The sequence below is a fragment of the Protomyctophum parallelum genome (genome assembly GCF_964188405.1).
Source record: "Protomyctophum parallelum genome assembly, chromosome: 13".
Taxonomy (NCBI): Eukaryota; Metazoa; Chordata; class Actinopteri; order Myctophiformes; family Myctophidae; genus Protomyctophum; species Protomyctophum parallelum.
This window is the reverse complement of record NC_139708.1, coordinates 32,671,334-32,687,477: the sequence shown is the minus strand read 5'-3', so window position 1 is coordinate 32,687,477 and position 16,144 is coordinate 32,671,334. Positions and strand designations below refer to the sequence as shown.

Sequence of the window (16,144 nt, the reverse complement as noted above, 5' to 3'; positions counted from 1 at the left end):
ATACATTCATGTATGCATATAGGCACAAAAAAAAACATCCTATGGCAGGCAAAATTGTCAAAAATGTCAAACTTTCCTTATGCTTTAAGTAGCATGTGTGTGACATGTCAAACTAGGGGGTTCATGATTCTGAATCCATTCCAAGCATTAGTTTAGCACAAAAAACACTCATTGGGCTAAAAACGGCCAATAGATGTCATGACAAATGTGATGAGGTCAGCACAAATGTGATGAGGTCAGCACATTTGCAAGTGCCTATGGCTCTTTTTAGCCCAAGGAGTGTATTTTGTGCAAAACTCCATATATGGTCCATATATGGAGCTGGCCTGTTCTGACATCACAACACTCCATATTTGGGCATGCCTGACACAGAACTCCATATATGGGCATAAAAGGGACGCAGACAGGGTGGAAACATAATAACTGGGTGGTAGTGGGGAATGCATTTTGACACAAGTGTTGCACTCCACCACAGTGATGCGCAACCTCTCCCTTTATTAGCCAATTGATCACACCTGATCACCCCCCTACGGGCACTGTTCTAGTAATAAATACGTTTAGAAAGTTAGAAGAACTGACCCATTGAAAAGGTCCGCATGCATCTTTATCACTCGTCTTCCTCTTCTTGGGTATTTTCTCATCTTCATCTCTGCGGAGGCGACAATTCCATCCTTTGGTTCCATCCTTTGGTTTCCTGCGGAGCAACATCACCACCTTCCCGGGGGATTCCGTAGTTTTGGGTATTTCCTCATCTTCATCACTCATCACCCTCGTCCACCCTCGTCCACGCTTCGTCCGCCGTCGAGATCTCCTCCTCAAGTTGGCAAGTATTATTTCGTCATCTTCATCGCTTGTATACCACATAGAGGTCATGTGATGATCTTCATCATCTGATGAAATCCCACCTCTCACTCCGCCCACTGCTGATTGGAACAAAATATAATAATACTTGTTAAATTAATTTTGAAAGAGAATACCGTAGATCCTTGTGGAACAATTTGGTTCCATTTGTACACTCTCAAAATTGTACACTCAAAATCGCAAAATTGTAAGAGAGAGAGGTAGGGATATAGAGAGGAGGGGGAGAGAGAGGGGTAGAAAGGTAGAGAGAGAAGGGGGGCGAGAGAGAGAGGGAGGGAAGCGAAAGAGAGAAGGAGATAGAGAAGGGGGAGCGAGAGAGAGGGAGAGAGAAGAGGGGGGAGGAGAGAGAGAGTGAGAGATATATGAACAGTGAACAAGGAATGACTGGTTTTATCTGTTATGCCCCAGACAAATGGAAGAAATTTAAATCCAGGACTCTCTGAAACTGGACAAACTGGTCTCTAGAGTCATTTAAGGCACTACTTGAGGATTCAACACATAGCGATTGTACTTGATTTTTGTGTGGATGTGCAGGCCTAGGTTGCTATCTGCTATGTGAGGGCTGCGTGGCAGCCCGAACCTCTAGTGTGGTTACATTTGTACACACTCAGAGTTACAGACCTATAAGGGTTCATTTGGAACCCCCTCAAGGAACCCTGAGGCTCCCTCTGGACCTCACGTTGGGACCCACTGAATGAAGGCATGAGGATACAGATTGCGTTTCAAAGGAAACGCAGCGTTTTGTTGCCATTGAGCGTCTTTCCTAAGGAGGGAAGTCCTACTGTGTAACATCCATAGTGTTGTAGCAAAACCTGTCTGTCTGTCTGTCTGTCTGTCTGTCTGTCTGTCTGTCTGTCTGTCTGTCTGTCTGTCTGTCTGTCTGTGCCTATGGTCTGTTGGAACTGCAATTGCCAGAATTCAGTCAATAGGCCATACAACAGGAAATATTGTTAAGAATTATGGCTCTTCCTTAATTCTTTCCTTCACATGTGTTACCAATGATAGTAATGAAGACTCTGTTCTGGTCAAACAGTCAGTGTTAATTATACTAATGAAGGCTCTGTTCTGGTCAAACAGTCAGTGTTAATTATACTAATGAAGGCTCTGTTCTGTCAGGGTGCTGATATTGCACATGTTGGCTCACTTGAAACCCTACGCCAGTCTGCCAGTGGATCTCAAAGTGTGGTTGTGTACATCCTTAAAAACACATAAGACAAAGACAATCAAGTGCAATAAAAGCCAAAGAGAATACCGTTAGGTGGGTTTTCAGTAAAGATCTGAAAACCTCAATGGATTGGGCAGATCGGATGGGGAGAGGCGCACGCGCACACACACACACACTCACACACACACACACACACACACACACACACACACACACACACACACACACACACACACACACACACACCTGTTGTAATCCATGCTGTCATCCATGCTGGTAAAGCTCTTCCCTTCTGTTCAGGAAAACAAACCAGAAACAGACATTTCATTGTTGATTATTTCATTATTATTCCTTCAGTTTTCTAGTAGCATTTCCTTCTGACGAGTAATTTTCCAAGTGTGTCTTCAGGGACTTCACAGGTCTCTAACTCTGAGAGTGTACAAATGGAACCAAACTGACAGGTCCATTTGGTTCCATTTGTACACTCTCAGAGTTATGGTAGTCCTTGTAATTAAAAGGTTTGAGAACCACTGATCTAGGAATAAATAAGAATTCCACTAATAATTGTTAAAGTCCAGCTAGAAGTTATAATAATGTAAATAGTACAGTTAGTATATGATAAAATAGCACAATTGTTTTCTACTTGGTTCAGTTCAGAAACCCTTCTTCCAGTGACATAATTGATGGGGAATCCAAGCTAATTCCTGAAAAGTTACAATGTAATAATGAAAGCCATAATTCTCACGATAATACAAATCTAAATATATATTTTTAAAGATCTTGTTTAAAAAAAAACTAAATCTGCCTAACGATGTCACTGCAAGACGGGTTTCTGAATTTCCCACAACTCTCACAGACTGAGTAGAAAACAATTGTGCCATTTCATCATGAACCTTAGTGAGGGCCAATTATATGAAGATAGGTTGAAAAGTGGTGTAGTTATCCTTTAATTCCATTCTGACGATCATGCACAAAGAAAAAACATATCGCCTAGATTTAAAAGATGGTCTTCTAAAATGATGGCGACCAGTGGATCAGGTGATATTTGAGACAGGCCTACCTCTTTGCTGTTTCTCTGGATCTCTGTCTTTGTAGCCTGGCTAATAAGCCAGACTAATAGCCAGGCTACCGTCCCTGGGCCTAGCTTTCGTCCATGGAGCTCCATCCCTGAGCCTTCGTCCATTCTGTGCGGGTCGATCTGCACAGAATCCTCTTTGCCTAAAACCTCTGCGTGTAGCTCCATCTCTCGGCCTTCGTCTTCTGTGCGTAGATCCCTGTTCAGGCCGCCGTCATTTTTCATCGGTTCGGCAGCATCTTCCATGCGTGACGACGCGGGCGTTTTGTGTAGCTCTGTCTCTGGGCGCGTGTCGTCCCGGTCCGTGTCTGACTCTGGGATGTCTGTGACATCCCACAGGTCATCCCACGTGATCCCACGTTCCTCTGAGATCAGTGCAGACAGAACCTCCGGGGCCGTGACGCTCCTCCACGCTTCCTCCACACCTCTCATCTCCTCCTCCTGCTCGTCCTCAGCAGGAGCCGGAGGGTCTCCGGAGCTCTCTCCTGGCGGTTCTACGTGCGGTCGGGGTTCTGTCGCAGAGGCCGTGGAATCCGGTGCCAGTGGAGGTGGTGCCGGTGAGACGGGCGAGGCGGCATTGCATAACGTCGGGTCTTCGGGCTCGGGGCGAGCTGCCTCGTCTGAACTCTGTCCCACCTCAGTGTCCATCTCTACGGTTTTCCCCTTGGGCACCGGTTCAACCGACTCGTTGCACACACTCACCGTCTCCGGAAGGACAACCTCGTCCGATCTCTCTGCTTGTTTGTCAGTTGTCGACTGTGTGGAATCAGGCACGTGGGACGGGGTCTCGTCTACATCTGCCTGCTTGACTTCCTCCGGTACCAGAGGCTCAGCTTTAGCCTCTGAATCAGGTTCAGAGAACCTATCTGCAATGCTGCTTTCAGCCTCCGGTGTATCCTCTGCGATCACCTCCCGCAAAGCTATTTGGACTTGGGTCTGAACCTGGGGTTGATCCGCTGCTCCTTCCATGACCTCTACGACTGCTCGTATCACAGGCTCGCCGTCTGTGACGACTTCAACGGGCCGAAGAGTTTGATCCACGACTGTACAAATGTAACACACAAATCAAACGTTATTTATATAGCACATTTAAAACAACAGAAGCTGACCAAAGTGCTTTACAGGGTTGAGGTCAATAGCGAGTGACCATCGGCACACAGACAAATATGTACATCATTAAAAACACATGAGACAACGAAGTGCAATAAAAGCCAAAGAGAATAGTTGCACACACGCACACGCACACGCACGCACGCACGCACGCACGCACGCACACACACACACACACACACACACACACACACACACACACACACACACACACACACACACACACACACACACACACACACACACACACACACACACACACACACACACACACACACACACACACACACACACACACACACACACACACACACACACACACACACACACACACCTTTAGGTGAAGGGGAGGCAGCTTTCATCCATGCGGTCATCCATGCTGGTAAATCTCTTCCCTTCTGTTCAGGAGAACAAACCACACTTCTGTCTTCTGATTTTGTCTATTTAAACAGAAAGAGACATTTTATTGTTGAGCATTATTACTCCTTCAGTTCTCTAGTAGCATTTCCTTCTGACCATAACAAGTAATTTATCTTGTGTGTCTCAAAGTGTGGTTCAGGGTCTCTTACTGTTCCTTATGGGGGTTCTATATGGACCTTCACAGGTCTGTAACTCTGAGTGTACAAATGGAACCAAACTGACCCAGACAGGTCCATTTGGTTCCATTTGTACACTCTCAGAGTTATGGTAGTCCTTGTAATTAGGTTTGAGAACCACTGATCTAGGAATAAAAAGGAATTCCACTAATAATTGTTGAAGTCCAGCTATAAGTTCGTAAAAATAATAATGTAAATAGTACAGTAAGAGTATAAAACAGCCTGCATGATAAAATAGCAAAAGAAAATCTACTCGGTCCATGTCTCATAGGCTATGGGCAGTTCAGAAACCCATCTTCCAGTGACATCATTGATGCTAATCCAAGCTAATTCCTGAAAGTTATAATGAATGCAATAATGAAAGCCATCATTCTCACGATAATACCAATCTAAATATATATATTTTTTAAATCCTTTTTTTTTTTTAAACAAAATCTGCCTAACGATGATGTCACTGCAAGACGAGTTTCTGAATTGCCCACAGCTCTCCTATGAGACACAGACTGTGCCATTTCATCATGAACCTTAGTGAGGGCCAATTATATGAAGATAGGTTGAAAAGTGGTGAAGTCATCCTTTAATTCCATTCTGACGATCATGCACAAAGAAAAAACATATAGCCCAGATTTAAAAGATGGTCTTCTAAAATGATAGCGACCTGTGGATCAGGTGATATCTGAGACAGGCCTACCTCTTTGCTGGTCTCCACTTTGGCCTCCTGCTGGGATGTGATCTCGTACCCTGGTTTCTCAGGAACCACCCGCGGAGCCTCGGAAATGTCTCTCTGGAGCTCCATCCCTGAGCCTTCGTCCATTCTGTGCGGGTCGATCTGCACATCATCTTTGTGTAACTCCGTCTCGGGGCCGACATCTTCTGTGTGCACTTTAATATCTCGGCTTATATCCTCCGTCTCCGGGGTGTCTTCTGCTACCGCACATGTCTCTGGAGCTGGAGCTACATCCTCTTTGCCTAAAACTTCTGCGTTTAGCTCCATCTCTCTTCCTTCGTCTTCTGTGCGTAGATCCCTGTCCAGGCCGCCGTCATCTTTCATCGGTTCGGCAGCGTCTTCCATGCGTGGCGACGCGGGCGTTTTGCGTAGCTCCGCCTCGGGGCGCGTGGCGTCCCGGTCCGTGTACGCCTCTGGGATGTCTGTGACGCCGCGCGTCTCGTCTTCACGTTCCTCTGAGATCAGTGCAGACAGAACCTCCTGGGCCGTGACGCTCTGGAGAGGGAGGAACGCTCCCTGCTCTTTCTCCACACCTCTCATCTTCTCTTCTGGCTCCTGCTCTTCCTCGGCAGGAGCCGGACAGGGTGAAGGCCGCCTCTCGATGACCTCCATGGCCATCTCTGCTACGGAGCTCTCTCCTGGTGGATCTACGTGCGGCCGGGGTTCTGTCGCCGAGGCCGTGGAATCCGGTGCCGGTGTAGGTGGTGCCGGTGAGACGGATGAGGCGGCGTCGTGTAACGTCGGGTCTTCAGATTCGGGGCGAGCTGCCTCGTCTGAACTCTGTCCCACCTCGGTGTCCTCGGGGCCGACATCTTCTGTGTGCACTTTAATATCTCGGCTTATATCCTCCGTCTCCGGGGTGTCTTCTGCTACCGCACGTGTCTCTGGAGCTGGAGCTACATCCTCTTTGCCTAAAACCTCTGCGCGTAGCTCCATCTCTCGGCCTTCGTCTTCTGTGCGTAGATCCATGTCCAGGCCGCCATCATCTTTCATCGGTTTGGCAACGTCTTCCATGCGTGGCGACACGGGAGTTTTGCGTAGCTCTGTCTCTGGGCGCGTGCCGTCCAGGTCCGTGTCCGCCTGTGGGATGTCTGTGACGCCGCGCGTCTCGTCTTTACGTTCCTCTGAGACCAGTGCAGACAGAACCTCCTGGGCCGTGACGCTCTGGAGAGGGAGGAACGCTCCCTGTTCTTCCTCCACGCCTCTCATCTTCTCCTCTGGCTCAGTCTCCTCCTCCTGCTCGTCCTCAGCAGGAGCCGGAGGAGGTGAAGGCCACCTCTCGATGACCTTCGTGGCCATCTCTGCAACGGCTCCTGGCGGTTCTACGTGTGGTCGGGGTTCTGTCGCAGAGACCGTGGAATCCGGTGCCGGTGCTGCCGGTGAGACGGGCGAGGCGGCATCGCGTAACGTCGGGTCTTCGGGCTCGGGGCGAGCTGCCTCGTCTGAACTCTGTCCCACCTCGGTGTCCATCTCTACGGTTTTCCCCTTGGGCACCGGTTCAACCGCCTCGTTGCACACGCTCACCGTCTCGGGAAGGACAACCTCGTGGCCGGCGGTGGCGGCAAGCTCCGATCTCTCTGCTTGTTTGTCAGTTGTCGACTGAGTGGAATTAGGCGCGTGGGACGGGGTCTCGTCTACATCTGCCTGCTTGACTTCCTCCGGTACCAGAGGCTCAGCTTTAGCCTCTGAATCAGGTTCAGAGAACCTATCTGCAATGCTGCTTTCAGCCTCTGGTGTCTCCTCTGCAATCATTAAAAACACATAAGACAATCAAGTGCAATAAAAGCCAAAGAGAATAGTTAGGTTTTCAGTAAAGATCTGAACACCTCAATGGTTGGGAAGATCAGATGGGGAGAGGCGCACACACACACACACACACACACACACACACACACACACACACACACACACACACACACACACACACACACACACACACACACACACACACACACACACACACACACACACACACACACACACACACACACACACACACACACACACACACACACCTTTAGGTGAAGGGGATGCAGCTGTCATCCATGCTGTCATCCATGCTGGTAAATCTCTTCCCTTCTGTTCAGGAGAACAAACCACACTTCTGTCTTCTGATTTTGTCTATTTAAACAGAAAGAGACATTTTATTGTTGCGCATTATTACTCCTTCAGTTCTCTAGTAGCATTTCCTTCTGACCATAACAAGTAATTTCTCTCGTGTGTCTCAAAGTGTCGTTCAGGGTCTCTTACTGTTCCTTATGGGGGTTCTATATGGACCTTCACAGGTCTGTAACTCTGAGTGTACAAATGGAACCAAACTGACCCAGACAGGTCCATTTGGTTCCATTTGTACACTCTCAGAGTTATGGTAGTCCTTGTAATGAAAAGGTTTGAGAACCACTGATCTAGGAATAAATACGAATTCCACTAATAATTGTTAAAGTCCAGCTACAAGTTAGTAAAATAATAATGTAAATAGTACAGTTAGTATAAAACAGCCTGCATGATAAAATAGCAAAATTGTTTTCTACTCGGTCGTGTCTCATAGGCTGTGGGCAGTTCAGAAACCCATCTTCCAGTGACATCATTGATGGGGAATCCATGGCTAATTCCTGAAAAGTTACGATAAAATAATGAAAGCCATCATTCTCACGATAATACAAATCTAAATATATATTTTTTTAAATCTTGTTTTAAAAAAACTAAATCTGCCTAACGATGATGTCACTGCAAGACGGGTTTCTGAACTGCCTACAACTCTCACAGACTGAGTAGAAAACAATTGTGCCATTTCATCATGAACCTTAGTGAGGGCCAATTATATGAAGATAGGTTGAAAAGTGGTGAAGTCGCCCTTTAATTCCATTCTGACGATCATGCACAAAGAAAAAACATATAGCCTAGATTTAAAAGATGGTCTTCTAAAATGATAGCGACCAGTGGATCAGGTGATATTTGAGACAGGCCTACCTCTTTGCTGGTCTCCTCTTTGGCCTCCTGCTCGTACCCTGGTTTCTCAGGAACCACCCGCGGAGGCTCGGAAATGTCTCTCTGGAGCTCCATCTCTGTCTCTGCCTGGCTAATAAGCAAGACTAATAGCCAGGCCACCATCTCTGGGCCTAGCTCTCCTTCACGGAGCTCCATCTCTGGGCCTGGCTCTCGTCCATGGAGCTCCATCCCTGAGCCTTCGTCCATTCTGTGCGGGTCGATCTGCACATCATCTTTGTGTAACTCTGTCTCGGGGCCGACATCTTCTGTGTGCACTTTAATATCTCTGCTTATATCCTCCGTCTCCGGGGTGTCTTCTGCTACCGCACATGTCTCTGGAGCTGGAGCTATATCCTCTTTGCCTAAAACCTCTGCGTGTAGCTCCATCTCTCGGCCTTCGTCTTCGTCCAGGCCGCCGTTATCTTTCATCGGTTCGGCAGCGTCTTCCGTGTGTGGCGACAAGCGTAGCTCTGTCTCTGGGCGCATGTCGTCCCGGTCCGTGTCCGACTGTGGGATGTCTGTGACGCTGCGCGTCTCATCTTCAAATTTCTCTGAGATCAGAGCAGACAGATCCTCCTGGGCCGTGACGCTCTGGAGAGGGCGGAACACTCCCTGCTCTTCCTCCACGCCTCTCATCTTCTCCTCTGGCTCAGTCTCCTCTGCGTGTAGCTCCATCTCTCGGCCTTCGTCTTCTGTGCGTAGATCCACGTCCAGGCCGCCGTTATCTTTCATCGGTTCGGCAGCGTCTTCCGTGCGTGGCGACGCGGGCGTTTTGCGTAGCTCTGTCTCTGGGCGCGTGTCGTCCCGGTCTGTGTCTGACTGTGGGATGTCTGTGACGCCGTGCGTCTCATCTTCACGTTTCTCTGAGATCAGAGCAGACAGATCCTCCTGGGCCGTGACGCTTTGGAGAGGGAGGAACTCTCCCTGCTCTTCCTCCACGCCTCTCATTTTCTCCTCTGGCTCAGTCTCCTCCTCCTGCTTGTCCTCAGCAGGAGCCGGAGGACGTGAAGGCCACCTCTCGATGACCATCGTGGCCATCTCTGCCACGGAGCTCTCTCCTGGCGGTTCTACGTGCGGTCGGGGTTCTGTCGCCGAGGCCATGAAATCTGGTGGCGGGGGAGGTGGTGCCGGCGAGACAGGCGAGGCGGCGTCGTGTAACATCGGGTCTTCAGGCTCGGGGCGAGCTGCCTCGTCTGAACTCTGTCCCACCTCGGTGTCCTCGGGGCCGACATCTTCTGTGTGCACTTTAATATCTCGGCTTATATCCTCTGTCTCCGGGGTGTCTTCTGCTACCGCACGTGTCTCTGGAGCTGGAGCTACATCCTCTTTGCCTAAAACCTCTGCGTGTAGCTCCATCTCTCTGCCTTCGTCTTCTGTGCGTAGATCCCTGTCCAGGCCGCCGTCATCTTTCATCGGTTTGGCAGCGTCTTCCATGCGTGGCGACGCGGGCGTTTTGCGTAGCTCCGCCTCGGGGCGCGTGGCGTCCCGGTCCGTGTACGCCTGTGGGATGTCTGTGACGCCGCGCGTCTCGTCTTCACGTTCCTCTGAGATCAGTGCAGACAGAACCTCCTGGGCCGTGACACTCTGGAGAGGGAGGAACGCTCCCTGCTCTTCCTCCACGCCTCTCATCTTCTCCTCTGGCTCAGTCTCCTCCTCCTGCTCTTCCTCGGCAGGAGCCGGAGGAGGTGAAGGCCACCTCTCGATGACCTCCATGGCCATCTCTGCCACAGAGCTCTCTCCTGGCGGTTCTACGTGCGGTCGGGGTTCTGTCGCAGAGGCCGTGAAATCTGGTGCCGGGGGAGGTGGTGACGGCGAGACAGGCGAGGCGGCGTCGTGCAACGTCGGGTCTTCGGGCTCGGGGCGAGCTGCCTCGTCTGAACTCTGTCCCACATCGGTGTCCTCGGGGCCGACCTCTTCTGTGTGCACTTTAATATCTCGGCTTATATCCTCCGTCTCCAGGGTGTCTTCTGCTACCGCACGTGTCTCTGGAGCTGGAGCTACATCCTCTTTGCCTAAAACCTCTGCGTGTAGCTCCATCTCTCGGCCTTCGTCTTCTGTGCGTAGATCCCTGTTCAGGCCGCCGTCATCTTTCATCGGTTCGGCGGCATCTTCCGTGCGTGGCGATGCAGGCGTTTTGTGTAGCTCTGTCTCTGGGCGCGTGTTGTCCCGGTCCGTGTCCGCCTGTGGGATGTCTGTGACATCCCACAGGTCATCCCACGTGACGAGACGCGCGGGCGTCTCGTCTTCACGTTCCTCTGAGATCAGTGCAGACAGAACCTCCTGGGCCGTGACGCTCTGGAGAGGGAGGAACGCTCCCTGCTCTTCTTCCACGCCTCTCATCTTCTCCTCTGGCTCAGCCTCCTCCTCCTGCTCGTCCTCAGCAGGAGCCAGAGGACTTGAAGGCCACCTCTCGATGACCTCATCCGGAGGAGGACGTGAAGGCCACCTCTCAATGACCTCAGCAGGAGCCAGAGGACTTGAAGGCCACCTCTCGATGACCTCAGCAGGAGGAGGACGTGAAGGCCACCTCTCAATGACCTCAGCCGGAGGAGGACGTGAAGGCCACCTCTCAATGACCTCAGCAGGAGCCAGAGGACGTGAAGGCCACCTCTCAATGACCTCAGCAGGAAGAGGACGTGAAGGCCACCTCTCAATGACCTCAGCAGGAGCCGGAGGACGTGAAAGCCACCTCTCGATTACCTCAGCTGGAGGAGGACGTGAAGGCCACCTCTCGATGACCTTCGTGGCCATCTCTGCCACGGAGCTCTCTCCTGTCGGTCCTACGTGCGGTCGGGGTTCTGTCGCAGAGGCCGTGGAATCTGGTGCCGGGGGAGGTGGTGCCGGTGAGACGGACGAGGCAGCTTCGTGTAACGGCGGGTCTTCGAGCAGCCGTCTGTGGCGGCCGCCGGTGGCGGCCAGCCACCTCTGATCTGCAATGCTGCTTTCAGCCTCCGTTGTCTCCTCTGCGATCACCTCCCGCAAAGCTATTTGGACTTGGGTCTGAACCTGCGGTTGATCCAGCCAGACTAATAGCCAGGATACCATCTCTGGACCTAGCTCTCGTCCACGGAGCTCCACATCTTCTGTGTGCACTTTAATATTTCGTCTTATTTTCTTCTTCTTATATCCTCCGTCTCTGCGGTGTCTTCTGCTACTGTCTCTGGAGCTGGAGCTACGTCCTCTTTGCTTATAACCTCTGCGTGTAGCGGAGCCTTCGTCTTCTGTGCTTAGATCCATGTCCATCCATGTCCATACAGGTTTGTGTAGCTCCGTGTCCACCTCTGGCATCTCTACAGCTTTCCCCTCGTTGCACACGCTCACCGTCTCCGGAAGGACAACCTCGCAGCCGTCGGCGGTGGCCAGCTCTGATCTCTCTGCTTGTTTGTCAGTTGTCGACTGCATGGAATCAGGCGCGTGGGACGGGGTCTCGTCTACATCTGAATCAGGTTCAGAGAACCTGAAATACTGCAATGCTGCAATGCAATATGCAATGCTGCTTTCAGCCTCCGGTTTCAGCCTCCGGTCCTGCTTGACTTCCTCCGATACCAGAGAAAGTTCAGAGAACCTATCTGCAATGCTGCTTTCAGCCTCCGCTGTCTCCTTTGCGATCACCTCCCGCAAAGCTATTTGGACTTGGGTCTGAACCTGCGGTTGATCCGCTGCTCCTTCCATGACTGCTCGTATCGCAGGCTCGCCGTCTGTGACGACTTCAACAGGCGGAACAGATTCGGCCGCGACCGGCGCTCCGGTCGACATCTCGGTTTCAGCCGCGGCTTCGGCACTGACGACCCGACTTATTACAGCCTCAAGTTCCTTTGCTAGGGTCGGCACCTCCGACTCGACGGCCTGCGTCTCGATTGGTTTCTCAACTTTCTCATCTTGTGCTCCTTCAGCTGAATCTGTAGGTTCCAGTGAAGTTTTATCAACATCCAGTGTTTCAGCAGCGACCTGTGCATCTTCTGACCGCTCGTCAGTTGTAAGGAGCACCTTCTGAGCTGCGTTCACCTACAGGGTTGTCACGATGAGGACATTTTAGTCACAAATAACTGACAATTTAGTAATTGACTAATAACTCAAATAAAGGAGACAGACCATACATTTCACAATTGCATACTTATCATAAATGTTCACAAATAGCGGAAATAGTAGATCTGCAAGCTCACAGCAAGCTCAAATTATTCCGATTGTGCCATTGTGTAGTAATATTGTGACAGGTCTAATCTCACCTCAGCCGCTGTCTCCTTTTCGGTTTTGTCCATTTCTTTCCGTCTCTGGGATGGGTGTTGACTTTCACTCACACCAAGCTCCTTGACTTTATTCTCTGCGTCTTCTTTCTTTTGGACCTTCCTCTCCTCTGTCTCATCCAGTTTAGCGAGGCTCTCGATTGGCTCAGCATGGTCTACCGCTGTCTCTCGTATGATCTGGCAAGGCAAGGCACGTTTATTTGTAGAGCACATTTCAACAACAAAGGCAATTCAAAGTGCTTTACGCAAAACATGAAGCAAAAGGAAGAAAAAACAAGTTAAACACCCATCTCCTTAATAGGAAACACCTATTCAAGACAGACACAGAAAAAAACAACGTAAAATGACATTTGAATACGTAATAAGTAACAAAATAAGAGAGTAAAATTACAGTGCAGAAGAATAATTAGAAAAAAATGACAGTCAGCGGCAAACCTCCGCTGTGATTGAACAGAACTGAGAGTTGTAGCAGTCAGGCATGCAGTTTTCATCAGGTGGAACATGCATTGTACCTGATCTTCTCCAGGTGTCCTGTCCGACTCTTCTGAACCTGTTGTGAGCGGAACGGCCTCCTCCTCTGCCTTTTCGCTTCCGGTTTCCAAACTCTGTTCTTCTGTCTCCTCGCACTTCGTCGACGGTGGGCGACACGCGTCCTCTGTAGGCTCGGGGAACGCCTCTGCACTGCTAACGGCCACCGTGCCTCGGCCCTCTTCGTCGCCCGGGGGTGTTTTAGCTTCGACCGCCTCAGCGGTCAGCTCTGTTCTCTCTCGATCTTTGTCAGTTATTGACTGATTGGATTCAGGGACGTGGGACGGGGTATCGTCTACATCTGCTGCCTTGACTTCTTCTGGTACCAAAGGCTCAGGTTTATCCTCTGGTACCAGAGGCTCAGGGTTACCTTCTGGTACCAGAGACTCAGGTTTAGCCTCTGAATCAGGTCCAGGGAACACATCTGCACTGCTGCTTTCAACCAACGTGCCTTCGTCCTCTTTGTCCTCTGTGACAGTTGGCTCTTGTCGTCTTTCCTCCTCCTGGACTTCTGTTACTTGTACCTCGGGCGTCGCCTCTGTGATCCCATCCAGCGGAGCAATTTGGACTTGCGTTTGAACGTGCATTTCATCCGCTGCTGCTCCCAAGACCTCAGCTTCTTTTTCTTGGATTGGCACCTTCTCCGCCTCCTTTAGTTCCTCTTGGGTTGGCACCTCCGTCGTCTCAGTTAGTTTCTCCACGTTCTCACCAGCAGCCACAGGTTCGAGTTCAGGCACCGCTTCCTCAGAAACAACTTCACTCACTTCTGCCTCTTCAAGTGCATCTTTAGCAACATCCAATGCTTCTTCGAGCCCCGCGTCGGGATAAATGGGCATCGTCTGAGACGCCTCGGCCGTTACAGGCACCTCGGCTGCCGTGTCTTCAGTGGTCTCGTCCTTTTCTTTACGTGTCTGAGATAAAGGTTGACTTTCAACAACAACCTCCTCTTTAATCTCTGCGTCTCCTTCCTCCTGCACATGCCTCTCCTCTGTCTGGTCTGTCTTAACGTCCACCTCTGCCTCGTCTGTCTTAACGTCCACCTCTGTCTCGTCTGTCTTAACGTCCACCTCTGCCTCGTCTGTCTTAACGTCCACCTCTGTCTCGTCTGTCTTAACGTCCACCTCTGCCTCGTCTGTCTTAACGTCCACCTCTGCCTCGTCTGTCTTAACGTCCACCGCGTCGGCGACGCCTTTCATCGGGTCAGCCTGGTCCGTCTCTGCTTCTCGCTTGATCTCCTGCTCTTCCGTCGCGTCCGGCTGTGGTTCGGACGTCCCGTTAGACTCTTCTGAAGCGGTTGCGAGTGGAACGGCCTCCTCCACCATCACTTCCTGGACAACAAGGCAGAGACGATGGAAATATGATGTTTCCGTTAATTTCCTCCAGACATTTTATACAGATTAATGCAAACAATTTACTATTACAATTTACAATGTTCTATTACTATTTTCACTTTAGGCATGGCAGACACTCTTAAATATCCATGAGCGACTTACAATAGGCAATACATATACATATAATACAGAGACATTGCAGTGTCTCAAGAACCTAGCATCTGTCAAGCAATATACTATAAAAATAATACGTACATTGAAACTATAGGACACCAGGCAAACAAAGAACCCAGCATTCTAACATTTATGTAAACATAATAGGCTCTAATGAAGGCTCTTCACTCTGTTCCATTCTGGTGAAACAGAGTCAGTGTTAATGATACTAATGAAGGCTCTGTTCCATTCTGGTCAAACAGAGTCAGTGTTAATGATACTAATGAAGGCTCTGTTCCATTCTGGTCAAACAGAGTCAGTGATAATGATACTAATGAAGGCTCTGTTCCATTCTGGTCAAACAGAGTCAGTGTTAATAATACTAATGAAGGCTCTGTTCCATTCTGGTCAAACAGAGTCAGTGTTAATGATACTAATGAAGGCTCTGTTCCATTCTGGTCAAACAGAGTCAGTGATAATGATAGTAATGAAGACTCTGTTCCATTCTGGTCAAACAGAGTCAGTGTTAATGATACCAATGAAGGCTCTGTTCCATTCTGGTCAAACAGAGTCCGTGTTAATGATACCAATGAAGGCTCTGTTTCATTCTGGTCAAACAGAGTCCGTGTTAATGATACTAATGAAGGCTCTGTTTCATTCTGGTCAAACAGAGTCAGTGTTAATGATACTAATGAAGGCTCTGTTCCATTCTGGTCAAACAGAGTCAGTGTTAATGATACTAATGAAGGCTCTGTTCCAATCTGGTCAAACACTTGGCTCACTGGAAACACTCTGCTACACCAGTGGGTCTCAAAGTGTCCTTGATTGGTTCCAAATGGCCCCGTACGGGTGTGTAACTCTGAGAGTGTACATGGGAGTTATGGGGGTCCTTGAAATTAACATGATGGCTAGAAACCCACCTACTACACAAGCAGATTACAGTTGCATTTCAGGTTAATTTGACGGTGTTTTTCCTGCGATCCCATTGGCCACTATCTCCCCCAGGGCTTAAGCGCCCCGACACCTTCTCCCACCCGTGGCGGAGGTTGCTATTGTATTTTAAATCGATTAACATTCCAACCTAATTCCTACCGAACATTTTGTCTAGTCTTCATTTGTTAGGCTACACAGGCAGACAAATAATATCTAACTAAATATAAGGATGAGAATGGGTGACTGGGATTGGAAACGAATCTGATATAAGATCCAATAGCCATGTAAAGTATTTTTTAGATATATTTTTGAGGGGTGCTAGCCCCTCCTATACACAGGTTTAATGTTTGTCTTTAGTTCAAAGTTTGTTTAGTAAACGCATTGACAATGAATGGAAAATGTACATCATAATGGGTCGTTTGCGTCATATTGT

General features: G+C 49.5%; 1 protein-coding gene across 1 annotated transcript in view; it reads right to left on the bottom strand.

Moving 5' to 3' along the window:
• Positions 1 to 16,144, bottom strand: part of LOC310868610 (uncharacterized protein) — a 53,998-nt gene that overhangs the window by 36,038 nt on the left and 1,816 nt on the right. Inside the window, exons 2-11 of the mRNA XM_083779066.1 lie at positions 14,389 to 14,622; positions 13,279 to 14,307; positions 12,749 to 12,943; positions 8,505 to 12,527; positions 7,550 to 7,655; positions 5,499 to 7,276; positions 4,546 to 4,609; positions 3,087 to 4,144; positions 2,273 to 2,318; positions 580 to 923 (exon numbers count right to left, since the gene is read on the bottom strand). Coding sequence (XP_083635192.1) covers positions 580 to 923; positions 2,273 to 2,318; positions 3,087 to 4,144; positions 4,546 to 4,609; positions 5,499 to 7,276; positions 7,550 to 7,655; positions 8,505 to 12,527; positions 12,749 to 12,943; positions 13,279 to 14,307; positions 14,389 to 14,622 — 8,877 coding nt within the window. The remainder of the gene's footprint in view (positions 1 to 579; positions 924 to 2,272; positions 2,319 to 3,086; positions 4,145 to 4,545; positions 4,610 to 5,498; positions 7,277 to 7,549; positions 7,656 to 8,504; positions 12,528 to 12,748; positions 12,944 to 13,278; positions 14,308 to 14,388; positions 14,623 to 16,144) is intronic.